At 43.3% G+C, this 17,280-nt stretch overlaps 2 protein-coding genes across 5 annotated transcripts; one reads left to right on the top strand and one right to left on the bottom strand.

The window, feature by feature from the left end:
- The first annotated feature begins 1,362 nt into the window (after positions 1–1,362).
- LOC135485138 (actin-histidine N-methyltransferase-like) lies at positions 1,363–16,632 on the top strand. 4 transcript variants are annotated; one of them, XM_064766902.1, is made up of 17 exons: positions 1,363–1,757; positions 2,257–2,368; positions 3,963–4,070; positions 4,246–4,338; positions 4,566–4,708; positions 5,062–5,134; positions 5,421–5,531; positions 5,963–6,043; positions 6,350–6,414; positions 6,779–6,837; positions 10,325–10,439; positions 10,927–11,001; positions 11,377–11,543; positions 11,748–11,833; positions 13,014–13,171; positions 13,569–13,703; positions 14,673–16,632. In XM_064766902.1, exons 3-17 carry the CDS (start codon positions 3,965–3,967, stop codon positions 14,709–14,711), a joined length of 1,506 nt encoding a protein of 501 aa, XP_064622972.1. In that variant the 5' UTR covers positions 1,363–1,757; positions 2,257–2,368; positions 3,963–3,964; the 3' UTR covers positions 14,712–16,632. The 4 variants fall into 4 exon arrangements, with proteins under 4 accessions (XP_064622972.1, XP_064622975.1, XP_064622974.1 ...); XM_064766904.1 differs by having other exon boundaries at positions 1,364–1,757; positions 13,569–13,757; XM_064766903.1 differs by lacking the exons at positions 1,363–1,757; positions 2,257–2,368 and adding an exon at positions 3,691–3,865.
- On the bottom strand, positions 7,285–10,023 carry LOC135485144 (mucin-2-like). The gene is made up of 2 exons (XM_064766912.1): positions 9,920–10,023; positions 7,285–8,545 (listed from the first exon to the last, which is right to left on the bottom strand). The coding sequence occupies exon 2, from the start codon at positions 8,501–8,503 to the stop codon at positions 7,463–7,465; it is 1,041 nt and encodes a 346-aa protein (XP_064622982.1). The 5' UTR covers positions 8,504–8,545; positions 9,920–10,023; the 3' UTR covers positions 7,285–7,462.
- Positions 16,633–17,280: the final 648 nt, after the last annotated feature.

Raw genomic sequence — 17,280 nt, forward strand, 5'->3', positions numbered from 1 at the left:
ACCATTTGGATACTAGGATGTTTGCGACACTATTTAAAAGTTTGGTAAGGCCACACCTCGAATATGCAAATGTCATCTGGGCCCCCCACCTGAAGAAAAACATAACCGTACTGGAAAACGTAGAAAGACGAGCAACAAAGTTAATCTCGGGATTAAGAGACATCAGTTACGAGGAGAGACTCTGCAAATTAGGACTCCCGAGTTTATCCTATAGAAGACTTCGAGGGGACTTAATAGAAACTTACAAGATCACCCACCCATGGTTACTACAACATAGATGGACTTAATCTAACCCAACCTGTCGATGTCACCTATCAAACCAGAGGTCATTCGTATAAGTTAAACAAACCAAGAGCCAAACTAGATATCCGAAAGTACTTTTTTACCAACAGAATCATAGATCCGTGGAATAACTTGCCAGAACAAGCAGTGAATGCCAACTCGCTAAACCAATTTAAAAATATGATTGACACTCATTACAAATCCGAACTCTACAGCACAGAACCTAGATCAATCATCAAATTTCGTACACACCCCGCCATGCCCACGCAAACAAAAGTATTGGAAGAAAAAACCTGCTACATACAGGCTAAAAGCCTATTGCAGTATGTATGTATATATATATATATATAAAACCGTCTTCGGATGCGCATCCGATATGCCACGAGATCCTTCACCGTCAATTCCCTTACCGTCTTCGGATCCGATATGCCACGAGATCCTTTACCGTCAATTACCGTCAATTACCGTCATCGGATGCGCATCCGATATGCCACGAGATCCTTCACCGTCAATTCCCTTACCGTCTTCGGATGCGCATCCGATATGCCACGAGATCCTTCACCGTCAATTCCCTTACCGTCTTCGGATGCGCATCCGATATGCCACGAGATCCTTCACCGTCAATTCCCTTACCGTCTTCGGATGCGCATCCGATATGCCACGAGATCCTTCACCGTCAATTCCCTTACCGTCTTCGGATGCGCATCCGATATGCCACGAGATCCTTCACCGTCAATTCCTATACCGTCATTGGATGCCACCAGATTTTTTGTTACCTCACCGTCAATTCCCTTACCGTCTTCGGATGCGCATCCGATATGCCACGAGATCCTTTACCGTCAATTTCTTTACCGTCATCGGATGCGCATCCGATATGCCACGAGTTTTTTTGTTACCTCACCGTCAATTCCTATACCGTCATGGATGCCACGAGCTTTGTTCGCGTTGTAAAGGTTTCGGGGATACGACTAATGCATGCGAGCACCGTCGGCGGAACCCCAAACCGCCCTCTCGATCTATCCGTAAGAACAAATCACTCTCGTGACCGTCACGTTTACGGACTCCGGACCTCCAGACTTTAGAGACCGAGCTTTTCTTTACCTTACAATTACTGTATACTCGGCACCTCACTTATATGTGTTGTTTTTTTCACATACATTGTTCTCGTGGTTTACGGAAAAGTAGGCCTAAAATGTTATAGTGTCTAAAAACAATATTCAGTTAATGGAATTACACTTTTTTCCATTACTGCTTGCTTGATATTGCCCTAACAACTTTTTCATGAATCAATTTTGAGCATTATGTTTACAACGTAGTTATTATAGCACGAAATATGAGTCTAAAATGCCAAATACTTGCAACTATTATGTTAATCACTGAAATCTTAGTGTACTAATTGCTCGCTATAAGCTAGGTTATTGCGCCCCTAAACCAACGTACTGACAACGCTACCTCCCCGGAACTCAAACTTTAACGTGAGTTAATTGTAATCTTACTCTCTATATACCAAAGTGGTTTACCTAGGAATACAGTTGAACTTCACTGAAAACTAATGATGTGTTGATGAGTTCAATGAATCCTTCAATTCCTTTCTTACGTCCGACAATGACCCGTTGACGTGTACTGTATCGCTATTTGTGTGTAAAACAGTTGGGCCTATCCTATCTATTTTCGGACGAAACTCGAACCCTCACAAGCTTGGGTCGATTTCGGAGAGAACATCTCATCTCATTTAGGCAATTGTTCATGTGTTTCCTTCATCATGCCAACGACTCAGTTGGGTGGGGTGGGGGAGGACTGAGGATCAGGAGGGGAGGCGAATGCCACACGTCTTAACGTTCCTCTTCTTTAGCTTGATGCTCCCAATCCCATGGATGCTGGGGGCAGCCATTAAAATCACGGGCTGTGGGAATTGCGAAGGGATGGTGTAGAGCATCGCCACAACAAGGTTGATATGATTACTTGTTGTTTCAGCGGGAAGGACTTAGGACATCCAGTGACCCAGCAAAAAGTAGCGACGGTACAGCCAGAAGTAGCAACAACTCGCAAAACGGTATCCTTGTCTGACTGGTGGCTGGACTACATGGTAGGTCACCATCAAATTAGACCTACAGATATCTTGTTTGGACATAGGTTGAGATCAGTTCTCTAACCATACCAAGGTCTGATCGAATGCGCAAACAACAAGACTAATAATTAAACTAGGTCAGATAAAACATGGTCCTTTGTATTGTTCATACTCGGGGTATCAAACTCGCCCTTGAACAGGTCACTTGCCATGCGAAATATGTATTGTAAAACTCCACTGAGCTCTCCGATCTTACACATCCAGAGTCTCTATTTGAAGGTGCAAACTGTCCCCAATACCATTGTCGTTCAGTGCTATTATGGATCCATGCACTTTATTGGGAACAACGTGTACATAACGTAGTGTTGGCCGTCCTCACGTCACCATGCATTTTTAAATCGAATACTGTCATGTGACGTGACGCGACGTCTTCATAAACGTTGTTCCAGGACAAGTGCATGAATCTATAGTAGACCTAATCCTTAGATCTCATAAGCTACCGAGTTTTAGGTTGGAAGACCTTTTAAAGTCTTTAATCACGAGTCTTCAGTTTTGGCTTGGCCACATTGATCGTAGTTTAGCCCTCGAGCCGTCCACCTCAGCAGTATAGTACCCCACAACTGAGGACAGGTTGTGCCTTTGAGACCGACTGTCTTCATGTCTTCACGCTCTTGGCGATCGCACTGGTATCATCTGGCTATTAGTCGATGCTGTAGGTACTTTGGTACATTCCTTCGTCTTAATAGGGCGGGAGGGGATGGTAGCAGGGCACGAAATACCCGAACTAGGATTCCTATAGCCTAGATCAACCGCAAACATTTTCAGATTCAAGGATATATGGATTAGAAATTAATTTTGTTTACATTTATATACATGCACATAACACACCTGGTGTGTGAGTTAAAACAACTTTTGACTGCTGAGATTTTTTAGGAAATCTGTACAATACATTTGATCGATGATCCGTGCATGTAAGTGCAAACGCATGCATCCAGTGAATCATGGCTACCTGTGATGTGTGAGCTACCGGTAGAGCATTCGATATATGGGAGCTACCTGGTTAGCTGGTACTAGCCTGTAGCACTAGCATTTGTTGGCCTAGTGTTAGTTTCTGATTTGAGAGAGGTCCGCAGGCCAGATGTCTGATTTATTTTTTGATGGAGATCAAGTTGCGCCTTCCTGGTAGCTAGGTAGCCTAGGTAGGACTTTATTCATTCTTGGTGTGATTGTTTGAGTTGGCTGATTGCCTTGATTACTGATTTATGGCTCATGCCAAAGCAATGCGTTTCTGAGCTGGTCTGAGTGATTGGTAAAACATTAGCTAGTTGTCTGCCAATTCTGAGCCAGCATAAAGCTAATCTCTATCAGAACAGTGATAAAGTTCTATCGGTAGCACCAGCATTGGCATAAAGGAATCAACGTCTTTCCTACTTCATCATATTGGGGCTGGTAATCAAGAAAAGCTCATAGTATAGGAAATATCCTGGATCAGTAGCAGAGCTTTACTCTACTGAGGTAAATTGTAGGCTTATCATTATTGGAAAAGTTCCTCTCTCATTTATCGCATGGATTTAATGGTTTTGTTTTGTCATTTTCTTGACTTTCATTCTAGAAATGGGAAGGAAGAATAAAACGAAGAACAATGTCTCTGATAAACACAATGGTTTATCTAAAAGCCAGAAGAGGGAGCTTACGGATATCATTTGTCAATTACTTGAAAGTAAGTTTTCATTCATAATTTTTCATTCAAACCATTATAAATTGGCTCTTGAAATTGAACATAAAAGAGCAAAATGAATACTTGAGAGCATGCAACTTTCATGTCGTTTTCAGACTAAAATGTTCTAGGGCTGTTTTATTTGTCACTAGATGAGATATGAAATGTTTCTTTTTAGTATGTCGGAAGCCTTCAACTGGGGGACCAAAGGATTGGGACGAGTATCTAGAAATTCATGACTGTGTAGAGAAAATTAGGAAATATCAGGAAGGTAAGGATATAAAATCTTTTCTGAAGACATACCATTTTGGGGTAGCGTTTTCCAGGGAAATTGCTTTGTGGAGTGCTTGGAGCAGGCAGAGGCAGGATGAGGTAAGGATTGCTCTTCGATCTGAATAACCGTCCATAAGTCATCTGACTAACAGTTGCAGACAAAAGATTGGAACTTGATATTCTCTTGTTTTATCACTCTCCACTGATCATCTATTTTGATTCCAGGCCACACACTGCCATCCTATGAGAGAGATGAACATGTGGAGTCCTTCATGGCCTGGATTGGCAATAATGTCACCTCAGACTCAGTCAAGATACGCAGGTTCGGCAATGGAGGTGATGGGTTGCAGGCGACCAGGGACTTACCCGTACGTTTAGAACAGACTAGCTAGGTGTTGAATGCTTGCACTCATATCAGAGCTTGATTAATGAATGGACATAGCTTGGGAAAGGGCTGGTTAGCATTGAGTTGGAGGTTACGTTGTTTCATTGTATGATACTTAGCCTATGTTTGTTACTTTTAGAATGGAAGCTCCCTCAGTGGCCACCTCTGTCAAGATGATAACCTCCTTAGGACCCCAGATCTGCTCGTTTCTCTTCAGTTTAACCTCCAGGAGACTTTCCTCTCAAGGACACTACTTTTCAGTCCCAAGATCTTCCTTTAAAACCAGGATCTTTGGATGACACATTTGTGTATCTTTGGCTTTGCTACTTTTTTCAGTGTCAAAGTTTGTTTCTAACAATCCCAAGGAAAGTGATGATGACGACAGAGTCAGCACAGTTGTCTTCGCTGGGTAAGAACATCTTCACTTGTAACTTATTGATATTAACATTGGTTGGCAATTCAAACAAAGTTGAACTTTAGCCTATTGCTTGAAATAGTAAACGCTTCCATTGAGTCCAGTTGAAATGTTATGAGCTGGGAGACAAAGCCTTTTGAAATCCTCACCTGCTGGAAAATCCTGCTTGTAATTCGATGTCTCAGACTTGATGCAGTGTAAGAGTTTGCTGGACGTTTGTTTTGCGGCTGTGTTTATATTATGAATGTGATTATCTTTTTCTTCTGCTTTTTCTCTGCAGGTGCGCTGATTCCCCAAGACAACATACTCAAAGTGATGCCTAATGTGGTGTTAGCTCTTCATGTTCTCTGTGAACAAGCAAATCCAGATTCATTCTGGTTACCGTATATCAGTATCCTTTATAAAAGAAGTCAGTACTCGCACCTTCATGTTGGCCATGAGATAAGTCAGTACTCGCACCTTCATGTTGGCCATGAGATAAGTCAGTACTCGCACCTTCATGTTGGCCATGAGATAAGTCAGTACTCGCACCTTCATGTTGGCCATGAGATAAGTCAGTACTCGCACCTTCATGTTGGCCATGAGATAAGTCAGTACTCGCACCTTCATGTTGGCCATGAGATAAGTCAGTACTCGCACCTTCATGTTGGCCATGAGATAAGTCAGTACTCGCACCTTCATGTTGGCCACGAGATAAGTCAGTACTCGCACCTTCATGTTGGCCACGAGATAAGTCAGTACTCGCACCTTCATGTTGGCCATGAGATTGTCTGTAAAACGATGCCTGCATCTTCTGACGTATTTTTCTTAACTCGGCCCCAGAAATCCTGCCAAACACATTTTCTACGCCACTTTATTTCTCACCAGAAGAATTGCAGTTACTGAAGGGATCTCAAGCATTCTGTAAGTTTACCATCTGAATGTATCATCTTACCTCAAGACTCTCTCTTTGTTGGACCACTTTCAAGTTTTCAAACACTCGGTCCCCTGAAACACCCTGAGAGAGACCTCCTTCTCACCACTTGGGAGTATTGTAGCCCAGTGCCTGCATGGCTAAAGCCAAGGGAGCACATGGGTAGCATGTCTGACAAGGATTGAAGTCCAGCCCCTACCTAAATATATATGTGTTAGAATAGTTTTCAGAATCATTTCAGGTTCCAAAACTTCTCAATGTGCTTACATTTCGACATCATCTTTATTGTGTTTCAGATGAGGCCCTCTCACAGTACAAGAACATAGCCAGACAATATGCATATTTCCATAAACTCTTCCAGGTAAGTGAACTGTTTTTTGTCAATTTAAAAAAAACTCTCAACTGTCACGGAGGTCATCCCTTCAGATCATGGCCTACCTGTTAAGGTATTTAGTTGCTTAGCTTATATTTATTAGAAAATATCCCTGTCCTGAGTTGCATCCAAATGCAGGCCAAAACAAGGGAGCAGGCAAGGTTTTAGTTGAAGTGACAGTTCCACGTGAGCAGTGACAGTGTTAGGTTTCAAGCAATAACAACATTGCAGAATCATTTCAACTCTAAACCACCAGAAACTGTTTTCAAATCAAAAGCGAGCTTGTGTTGTGATTGGCAGCTTTTTTACAGTAAGATATGCGACTGCCAACATATCATATACCACTTTTCAGTCGAATCCCACCGCCAAAATGTTACCGATCCACACCAACTTCTGCTATGATGACTACAGGTGAGTTAAGCTTTGATCTATCAAAACTCCCCACAAACAACACATTATCACTATGACCTGCAATGATTGCTGCATTCAGCAACAAAAAGATGTCATTTTTGGCATCCTGCTGGCGAGTGTCACGACATCTTTGATTGCATTGGGGAGAAGGAGAATGTGAATCCTTGGAACAAAAGAGGGCGCTATCTTCAATATCACATCTAGTATGGCTGGCTGCGTTCAATCTCAATCACAGGACGCAGCGCCATCTATAAACTAAAGACTTGTGTACAATATGATAATTGTCGAAGGTTACTGCAAAAATCTTGTTTGCGGTGCCGCTTTAGTATTTTGTCTCCAGTGTGCAGGAACTAGTGGATACCCTTAATCTCATCACCAGCCAAGTATTGATTTGTAAAAAATGATGATCAGGTGTGATATTTTTGAGCAGCCACTGTAAACATCAGTTTTACACTTATCACATCATTAGCTTTATTATGCTTGAATACAATCTACCAGTACATATGTTACATAGGCTTGGAGCAACTGGACATTGTACAGTCTCAGACGTACTGTAACGTTGACTACTAGTTTTTGAATCCATGTTTAAATTGTTGCCCCTGTTTGCTATACATTCCTCTTATCTCTACACAGAGATCTCCTCCGTTTTGGCACTGTTGTTGTTGGAAGATTCAATCTTGATATCGAATGCCACATTATGCATGCCATATTTTTCCTTACTTGTTCTGGTAGCATACACTTGACGTATGTTCCGCTTTTTGATCTTACAGCAAACATATGCTGAGAAAGTGAACAGAACGATTGTAACAATTATGCTTATGACCAGGGCTATCATGAACATGGTGTGTTGTGGAAGTCCCTGGGTGGCATTTTCCGTATCACCCCGACGTGTAGAGTGGTCTTGTAATCCATCCTTTTGGCCCAAATCAGTCACGGTAGACCTATCTGTGGTCTTCACAATAGTATGTGTGCTTGTCTCTACCAAATTGTTCCCAGTCGATTCTAATTTATCCGAATCTGTTGTGCTTGATATTATGCTAGTGTTATGAGAATCAAGCGCAGTTGTGGATTGATCATTGTGGAGAGTAACATCCTGCAGAACTGAGGGTGTGCTGTCCTCTGAACGAGGAGAGCTAGTATCCTCAGGACGGTGGGAGTTAGGGTCTTGGGGAGAGCTTGTATCCTCAGGACGGTGGGAGTTAGGGTCTTGGGGAGAGCTTGTAAACGTTTCTGTTTTATAACTATCTTGACTAGAATTAGAATTCTCTAACAACTGACTTGTTTCTGTCAGATTATGCCAAGTTGTCACATCACTGGTCGTACTGTTTAACCACATGCTGTACATCGCCTTGGTGGTTGAGTCTGTCAAAGTCGACTCACTAGGATATGTCTCGTTTTGTAAGATATCCAAGATTGTTGTATTGAATGTGGGCACGGTAGATGTTTTCAACTGATCTTGTAACTCCTCATCCCAGAGTCTGTCCCCTTCTGCAACAATCTCTGCAAGAGTTGAGTTTGCAACACCGGCTAACACGTCGTTCATGCTCATCTGTTCCATTGTAAACTCAATGTCGTATGCGGCATTCCCACTCGCGAGTGTCACCACACCTTTCATGACATTGTGGAGAAAAAGTATGACTATCCATGGAACAATAGAGGGCGCCATCTTCAATGTCAGACCTAGTACGGCTGGCTTAGGGAATCACATCTGAAAAAGAAATTCAGGAATGCACATAAGTTGGCATCTTTTAACCTCCTTGTATCTGCCTACCACATGGGTGGAGATTGGATGGAATGGATGTTCTGTACATGCATGTGGGAATAAGACCAACAACCAAAGATCGTAGATAGGTTGTTTAGTGTCATCAGAGGAGAGTACAGCACTGGATGATACACAGGCCATCCACTATCGGCCATATAGACTTGAATCTGCAGTCCTCTATTTCATACGGCAAGTTCTGATCTGGATGGCGCAATCTCCACTGCAGTCAGTGGCAGATATGTGGGGGAAGGTCACTTAACCTAGTCGATAAGATAGACACTGCAAGGGCAACCTTGTCTTCTGAAACTGATCAAACTTTCTGGTGATCCCCTGGACCGATTCATTCAACTTTCTGGTGATCCCCTGGACCGATTCATTCAACTTCCTGGTGATCCCCGGCCCGCTGACCTACTCGTTGGGAAAATCATCAAATTAGAGTCACAATGAGTTACTTACCCCTCCATATCAGAGAATCTCTGACAGTGTATGAGACTTGTAAGGTGGTTTGAGAGTGTCACTGAACTGTTGTTTTTGCTCAGCTATATCTTGGGTTTGTCCTCTAGTATTATATCACTTTAATAGATCTCTGAGTTCGTTATTTCCTCAAGTGCTAACCATTAAAGGGTGAATAAGGGTGAAGTGCTCATCACTCAGGAAACTCTTATCTGTGATTACGTCTGGTTCTTTGAAAAATCAATCAGATCAGCAGTGAAATAAATGTCACGGCTCAAAACTGAAATTTACCCTGGATGACCGCATTTGGGGCCTTGGCAGAAAACTTGCCAAGAATCGAGTAATCAACCCTGGAGAGAATCAAAATGTGATTGAGAGTATAAAACTGACAATAGGCCCTGATCCTTTCTCATCGTAGTCTTTATTGGGTTAAGCCAATGAGGGCCACTTTCCTTTCAGTCTCATCTAAGTTGTCATTCCAATACAAGGCCCAAGTGTTAGTCTGCCGGCATATGTCACATATGGGCATATGAACATGTAAACTGATTGGATGGGTCAATATATGAACAAACCTGCCTTCCATGTCCTGGTCCATAAATGAATTTTATTGGCAAGGTATGATGTGAAGTCTCTGCCAAGGAATATTGAATGACAATTTTGGAGAACAAGCTCCATGTGAAGGAAACACAGTGAAGAATGCTTCTCCTTTCCTCTAAAAACAAGGCTTTGTGTCCAGGCAGAATCTAGAGCAAGTGCTCAAGGGAACTGTCCTCTGTATGACTGGAGATCAGTTCCTGTCATACCTTAGAGTGTGTAAAAAGAGGTGTCTGGAATTCAGAAGTCCGCTTGTTTTGTATTGTAACCTACCTGTAGTATGTGATATCCATTTCTCTGATTGACAAACCAGACCCGGCACACTTTAAACTCCATGTGTTATGAACATTATCAGAGGTTCCCTTGTCATTGATATAAACTCATTGATTTATAAATCATTCATGCTTTATAATTTCTTATCTCAGGCCAAGACAATGATAGTTTGTTTTACATTGTGTCAGTAATGAAAAGGATCAGATGAAGGGACTAAATGACATCTCTACCACTGGAGTAATAACATTTCTCCATAATCATTTTCACCGCAGCGCTCAACGCTTGGTTCAAGTTTTCGATTAAAAAAATCAATTGCTCTAGGTTTCCATGTAATGTAATCCCCCTCCGACAATCTTAGATTGTATATCAGAGGTTGATAATAAGTCTCAAATGTGTGTTTTCCAGGCGGGCTGTTTCGGTTGTGATGACACGGCAGAACCAGATCCCGTCGTGTGAGGACCACCAGATGATCAACGCCCTCATACCACTCTGGGACATGTGTAATCATTCTAACGGACAGGTAGGTTCATATGTTGAGTCTTCATGAGAAGATGCCTCAACTCTATCCTAGAAGAGAAAAGACGAAGAAGTTGAAGCCTTCAAGAGGAAGATGGAACAAGATAGTGCATTGCCCAAATGCACCGCAACTGTCAATAGTACAGGCCCTGAGTGGATGTCATTGTGCCTGAAGCATCGCCCAAATGCACCATTTGTCTCATTGCAACCTGTAACGGAGGCATGATAAGTGATTGCTGTTGAATCAATCAGTGGCTGCATCGACCAACACAGCCATGTTGTCACAGCTCCAAGTCACAGTGAGTAAGGTTGTTTGTGTGGTGCTCTAACTATTCTTTGATGCTCTCTTTTGTGAGTCTTTGCTCATAAGTTAGTTAAGTTTGCCTCACACTTACAAGTAGATGTGAGATGTTTATGATTGGAATAAGATAACCTGTCTCGGCTCTTGTTCTGCCTGGCTGCTTCTGTTAATTGGTCTCCAATCATTTCAGTTTACGACCGACTTCAGTCTGGAGAAAGATTGCAGCGAGTGTTACGCTTTACAGGACTATAAGGAAGGTGACCAGGTAGGTGCCATTAACTGATAGGTTTTGTCAAACTGTGGATTTTTGACGGGGATCAAGGTGGCCTCCAGCAGAAATGGAATTCAGCCAATAAAAGCCTTTCATGTCCAAGGAATATGACGTTTTTCATGCCCCGGCCTTGGGACCAGGTACAAGAAATCTCAGGTATTTTCGCAGAACACAAGAAAGTGAAGCAAAGTTACTTGTTCTAGGTTACAAGCGATGTGTTCATTACAGACTCAACTGTGGTGATCCAAGACACGTTCACCCCTAGACCAAGCGGCCCTTCTTTATTGACAAGATCAAACTAACCAGTCTTGATCTGTTACTACTCATGAGTGCAATCATCAGTAGATGTTAGGATTATCTTTCTTCCAGATCTATATATTCTACGGTAACCGGTCAAACAGTGAATTCCTGATTCACAGTGGGTTTGTTTACCCTGACAACGAACATGATCGCCTGCCGCTCAAGTTGGGGATTGCAAAGTCTGATCAGTTATTCTTGCTCAAGTCGGCCATACTCAATAAGTGTGGCATACCAGTGTAAGTATTGCTGAGAGACTGTCACCATGTGTTGACAATGACATCATTTCAAGCAGCCACTTTTTCTTTCTGAGTCTTCTTCTGATGTCGCTCTAGTCAGCATTTGTTGTGGAGAGTTAATGTTAAAGCTAAGATTCATAGTCAGATATTCAATGTTCTTCTCCGGTAACTGATACTTGGTGTTTGACCCATTTCCTCCTCCAGCTCACACACGTTTGACCTTGTGACAGGTCCAAACCCCGTCAAGAAAGAACTGCTCATATTCCTACGGATTCTCTGTATGAAGGAAGGTAAGCATAATGACATTGTGCTGACTGCCATGTGGGAGAAGGTTGTCCACACACCTTACGATGACAAGATGTGAAGAACTTTAGTAGATTTCACTTTCACCAGAAAACCTTTGCTGAGAATAGTCTTGATAAAGATCTAACGAAGCTACTGTACATGAAAGTTGATTGTCTGTTCTGTGCTCTATAAAACTGATGTGGTCTCTGCACCTTCAGTTGTGTTATAAACCAATAACACAATAACACAACATATAAGCTTGCACTTACTCTAGTGTCCTCCTCTTGGAGACTTCCTGGCTGTTACTGCAGGGTATCAGTCACATAGACCCCATCAGTTGCTACCAGACATCCTAAGATTTGATGAAACATGTCATTTCTTGCCTCTATCTTGTGGCTTGGATAAGACCACGTCCAAATTCTTTCTCATAATTGACAGCACTTTTCGACCAGAAATTCATTGCAATGTTCCATATTTTCTCACCTTCAGATCTATGTCACCTTAGAAACCTGTGCACTAACATATGGTAACTTAGTGGTGAGCTCCATAAGTGGTTAGTGGTGCTTGGGGATGAGTGGTCATGGGTTCAGTGACCAGCACAAGCAAAAGCTTTTCCCAAGTTTTTTTCCTTATTGTCGTGCAGTAATTGCTCTGTACTTGAATGTTGGAAGAAATCATTAGTGGGGTTTTTCATGTTTCATGCAGCTGACAGTACATTGAACCACACTGGTGAAATATGCGGCTAGGTATGGGCGCTTGGCTTGGTGCATCCTGCTTCATGGTTCATAGCATCCTCTCTTCCTGGCTACCATGCTCCTCACATCACTCCCTGTCTCCTATGATGATTATCGGAAGCAACCCACAGACATGATATGAGGTTTCCACTTTGAAGCTGACAAACTGCTTGAGGTCTCTAGTACCATGCATATTGAAATCTAGCCAGTGTCCATCCAAGTGGAGTTGGTTTTGTATTGTGTACATGTCGCTTCAAACAGTAGACAATGCTGTTGTAGACATGATTGGACAAAGACAATGAACTGTGTAGTACTGGCAATCACAATCCCCCACACCATGTCTTTGATCCAGGTCTTGTGTTTACACTAGCTTATGTGCACCATTTGGGAAGCCATAACATATCAATTGGCAACCAAGCCACTCCAATCCTCTTTCTGTATTTTCATGTAGATGACCTCAAACTCTGTGAGGACAAGAATGCCATCGACCTGGTGGAGGACCTTGGGAGTTTGCACTCGAGTTATTCGAAGGAGGATGATATGAAGATGTGGTCATACTTGGAGACAAGGGCTGCTTTACTGGCCAGGTCTTACCCTACTGATATAGAGGTAAGTGGGCACACCATCACCTGCTTTACTGGCCAGGTCTTACCCTACTGATATAGAGGTAAGTGGGCACACCATCACCTGCTTTACTGGCCAGGTCTTACCCTACTGATATAGAGGTAAGTGGGCACACCATCACCTGCTTTACTGGCCAGGTCTTACCCTACTGATATAGAGGTAAGTGGGCACACCATCACCTGCTTTACTGGCCATGTCTTACCCTACTGATATAGAGGTAAGTGGGCACACCATCACCTGCTTTACTGGCCAGGTCTTACCCTACTGATATAGAGGTAAGTGGGCACACCAACACCTGAAGACCGAGACTAGTGTTAGTCCTTGACACTGCTTGTGGTACTCATCACACTTCCAGTGAATATTTTGCTATCTTTGTTTTCAGTGTGACCAAGCAAGGCTTGCAGGGTCAGACCTGTCAGAGTGTGGTCGTCTGGCAGTACAGCTGGTCCTCGGGGAGAAGACAATACTGAAGAATACCACCCGGTTTGCTGCAGAACAGAAACTCAAGTTGGCCGAGGTGAAAACGCAAGACCTGCCTGCATGAGCATGTTCCTTACCCTCTGAAGGAAAAGTAAATATCCAGGTTCCATTGAAAGTTTGTTCAAAGAGGAGAAGTGGGCATTTGTATGAGAGATGCAGCTGTCATGACTTGTGTATGCCTGTATCTCCTTCCAGACAGGGACTGGTAGTCCATGCATTGGGGCAGGCCTGGCATTACTCCTGGACTGGTAATCCATACATTGGGGCAGGCCTGGCATTACTCCTGGACTGGTAGTCCATACATTGGGGCAGGCCTGGCATTACTCCTGGACTGGTAGTCCATGCATTGGGGCAGGCCTGGCATTACTCCTGGACTGGTAGTCCATACATTGGGGCAGGCCTGGCATTACTCCTGGACTGGTAGTCCATACATTGGGGCAGGCCTGGCATTACTCCTGGACTGGTAGTCCATGCATTGGGGCAGGCCTGGCATTACTCCTGGACTGGTAGTCCATACATTGGGGGCAGGCCTGGCATTACTCCTGGACTGGTAGTCCATACATTGGGGCAGGCCTGGCATTACTCCTGGACTGGTAGTCCATACATTGGGGCAGGCCTGGCATTACTCCTGGACTGGTAGTCCATACATTGGGGCAGGCCTGGCATTACTCCTGGACTGGTAGTCCATGCATTGGGGCAGGCCTGGCATTACTCCTGGACTGGTAGTCCATACATTGGGGTAGGCCTGGCATTACTCCTGTGGTTCCTCTGTTAGCAATACTCCTGCCTGTGTTGGGAATGTTCAATCGTTTCACCTCTCCACCCTGGATGAATCCTGCATGATAGACTGCGTATTTGGACATATCATCTCAGGGACCAGATACCCATTATTGGTTGTCATATCTAATAGACAGGTGCTCCCCTAGAGCCTCAAGGTTAAACCAAAGAAGGCACCTCCCTCTAGTGTTAACTCAAATAGTTTCATTAATGATGCCATCCCTTCCAGGTTATCCCAGGCATGGAACAGCAAGGTGGTGGGGAATGACTAGATGGCAGCACCGAGAGCTTAGATGAGGCTGCGGGGCTGCCAGCAACACGAGAACAAGAGGTTCAGGTGAACCTTGGTCCTGATGAGATGGGGAACATGTACCCTAACAAGAACTGTATGGATAAGGTGATGATGTTTGGAAGTCAAATCACGCTAACTGTTGGAGTCAACCAGTGCTGTCTAATGTGACATTACAGGACCTTGAAAATTATGTTTTGGCAAAAACTTGGTGGCACATTGTTATAATTCCACTAAGTGTTCTGCGACGTCTGTTAGCTAGATGGCAGCAGTGTATGATGGCATGAGGTTTGGGTGGATCTCTGTCCTCGGCTGGTTTTTACCCACGAGGATGCATAGCATTGTGGGCAAAGGTAAGGTTCATAAACACCCCTGTCTGATTCAATTGTCAGTGTTGATAATAGTAGCTCATGTGAGGCTATCATGGCTACTCTGCAGGTAGATGAATGCTACTGCTTAGTCCAACCAATAACTGCCTGTAAACAGAACAGAAGACCTCGAAGATGTTATTGAAGTCAACTTAAAGTCATTGTTTTATACATCTTCTCCATATTGTCTTTGTATTGAAGTCTGTTTCTTGTATAAACATGTTTATTTTGATGCTCAATGTGCTAAATAGGTTCACCGTTGTTTACAAATGCTAAATGAAGGCACTGCTAACTGGCTGAAGAAGAATTTTTTACTCTACGAGTTTCCTTCTGGATGTGGTATTATAATCAGCAACACCTCCCGTACGTTTGGCTTACTTCAAATGGAACCCTGTACATAATTGCTGATTTATATTTTCTGTAAATAGTTGATGTTGACTGTTGTTATGTATTTATTGTATTGAACTTTCATGACAATCTTGTTGGCCTGTGTGATATGATTGATGTCTCCCGAAAATATTTCTCCTAAACTGATGTGGACATTCAGGTGTAAACGGAAGGGTAAAGTGAGTGTTTCATTGGCTGCCTGTGAATTCAAGGATCCTCCTCAAAGGTTTGCTCATGTTGTACAACATTTGATATGGACCTGCACCGAATTGTTTCAGTGGCTTTCTACAACCCCGGACTATAGCAAATGTTGGGTTGATACTGTTTAGTCATGTAGTCGGCTCCCTTTACTCTTGTCAAGAATATTCATATTTATTTCTATTCATGTCTTGCTCAACTTGCCTGCCCATTCTATGGACATATATTGTAGACACATACACTGGGGCAGAACCTGTCTGGTAATGTAGTGTGTCCACAGATAGTGCTGCTTTTTACAGGGTGTCCCAAAATGACCTATTCATTTTGTACTTATGTCGCAGGTGTGTGAGGCTTTCTGTAGAGACAATAATGGAAGTCTTTTGGACACCCTGTAGAACTCGAGGTGGTTTTGACCCAGGTCACCTCTCTGTTCTATTGATAATAATGTAAGGTATGACACATTGGATTATAAAGAGGGTTATAAACGTCATGACATGCCTCATTGGTGCGAATAGACCCACTTGTTGTTTGTCTCCTCCCATGACTGACAGGTTGGTTGTATGATGTATTTTGTCTGAATGAAGCTTAATTGTTTCTCTTGCTGTTTGTAAACCCATGACCAAAGGTGTGACATGTATACATATATTTCACAATGATGAGAACTAATGACTTGATCCATTTGTTAAGGTTTATTGATACAATGAAGGCTTCCTATTGTGAGCAGTCTCGGCATGTGTGAGCTTTGTATTCAGTTCATGCTACAGCTCTTCCTGCATTGATTGCATGACTACGCTCCCTAAATGATAAAGCAACCCATTTCTCTTTATGTGTGCTGGGCATTTCAATGGCGGTCATGTATGTATATACTTTATGTTAAATGAATTATTGATAAGGTGATTAATAAAGCTTGATAGCCAAAATGTGACAATAACAATGTCTGTTGTTTATTCTTTTATTAGTGTACTAATGACGGCTCAATCAGGCATAAGTAGTCTTTTGATTGTGTCTTTGTCTCTAATGGGAATAGGTTGTGACTGTCTCATCTCTCTCGCGTTGGATCAGTTCAGCCCAGTCTGGTTGTGACTGTCTCATCTCTCTCGCGTTGGATCAGCTCAGCCCAGTCTGGTTGTGACTGTCTCATCTCTCTCGCGTTGGAGCAGCTCAGCCCAGTCTGGTTGCGACTGTCTCATCTCTCTCGCGTTGGATCAGCTCAGCCCAGTCTGGTTGCGACTGTCTCATCTCTCTCGCGTTGGATCAGCTCAGCCCAGTCTGGTTGCGACTGTCTCATCTCTCACCATGACGACAAGGCGTCTGAGCAGCTTAGCCCAATTCAGTCTGGTTGTGATTGTCTCATTGAATCTCGCTGGGTTGGCAAGACATTGGACCTATCGGGGCTGGTTCTGTCCAGCTGTGACTGTCTCATTCCTCCCAAAGATTCGACGAAACGGTGGGGCAGCCAGGTTCCATTGGTCTGGTTGTGAAAGTTTTATCTCGTTCTCACTGTGTTTGAGAGACGGTGTGGCAGCCAGTCCCGAGTACGTCGCTGCTGTCTTACCTCTCTTCATGCGCTGGCAACTCTGCTCAGTCATGACGCT

Source organism: Lineus longissimus, chromosome 3, assembly GCF_910592395.1.
Source record: "Lineus longissimus chromosome 3, tnLinLong1.2, whole genome shotgun sequence".
NCBI lineage: Eukaryota > Metazoa > Nemertea > Pilidiophora > Heteronemertea > Lineidae > Lineus > Lineus longissimus.

Excerpts from the sequence above, each read along its gene's own strand:
- LOC135485138 (XM_064766902.1), top strand. The coding sequence starts at position 3,965 with ATGGGAAGGAAGAATAAAACGAAGAACAATGTCTCTGATAAACACAAT. Across the intron at positions 5,135-5,420 it reads AGCACAGTTGTCTTCGCTGG|GTGCGCTGATTCCCCAAGAC; the intron begins GTAAGAACATCT and ends TTTTCTCTGCAG. Across the intron at positions 10,440-10,926 it reads GTAATCATTCTAACGGACAG|TTTACGACCGACTTCAGTCT; the intron begins GTAGGTTCATAT and ends CAATCATTTCAG.
- LOC135485144 (XM_064766912.1), bottom strand. The coding sequence starts at position 8,503 with ATGGCGCCCTCTATTGTTCCATGGATAGTCATACTTTTTCTCCACAAT.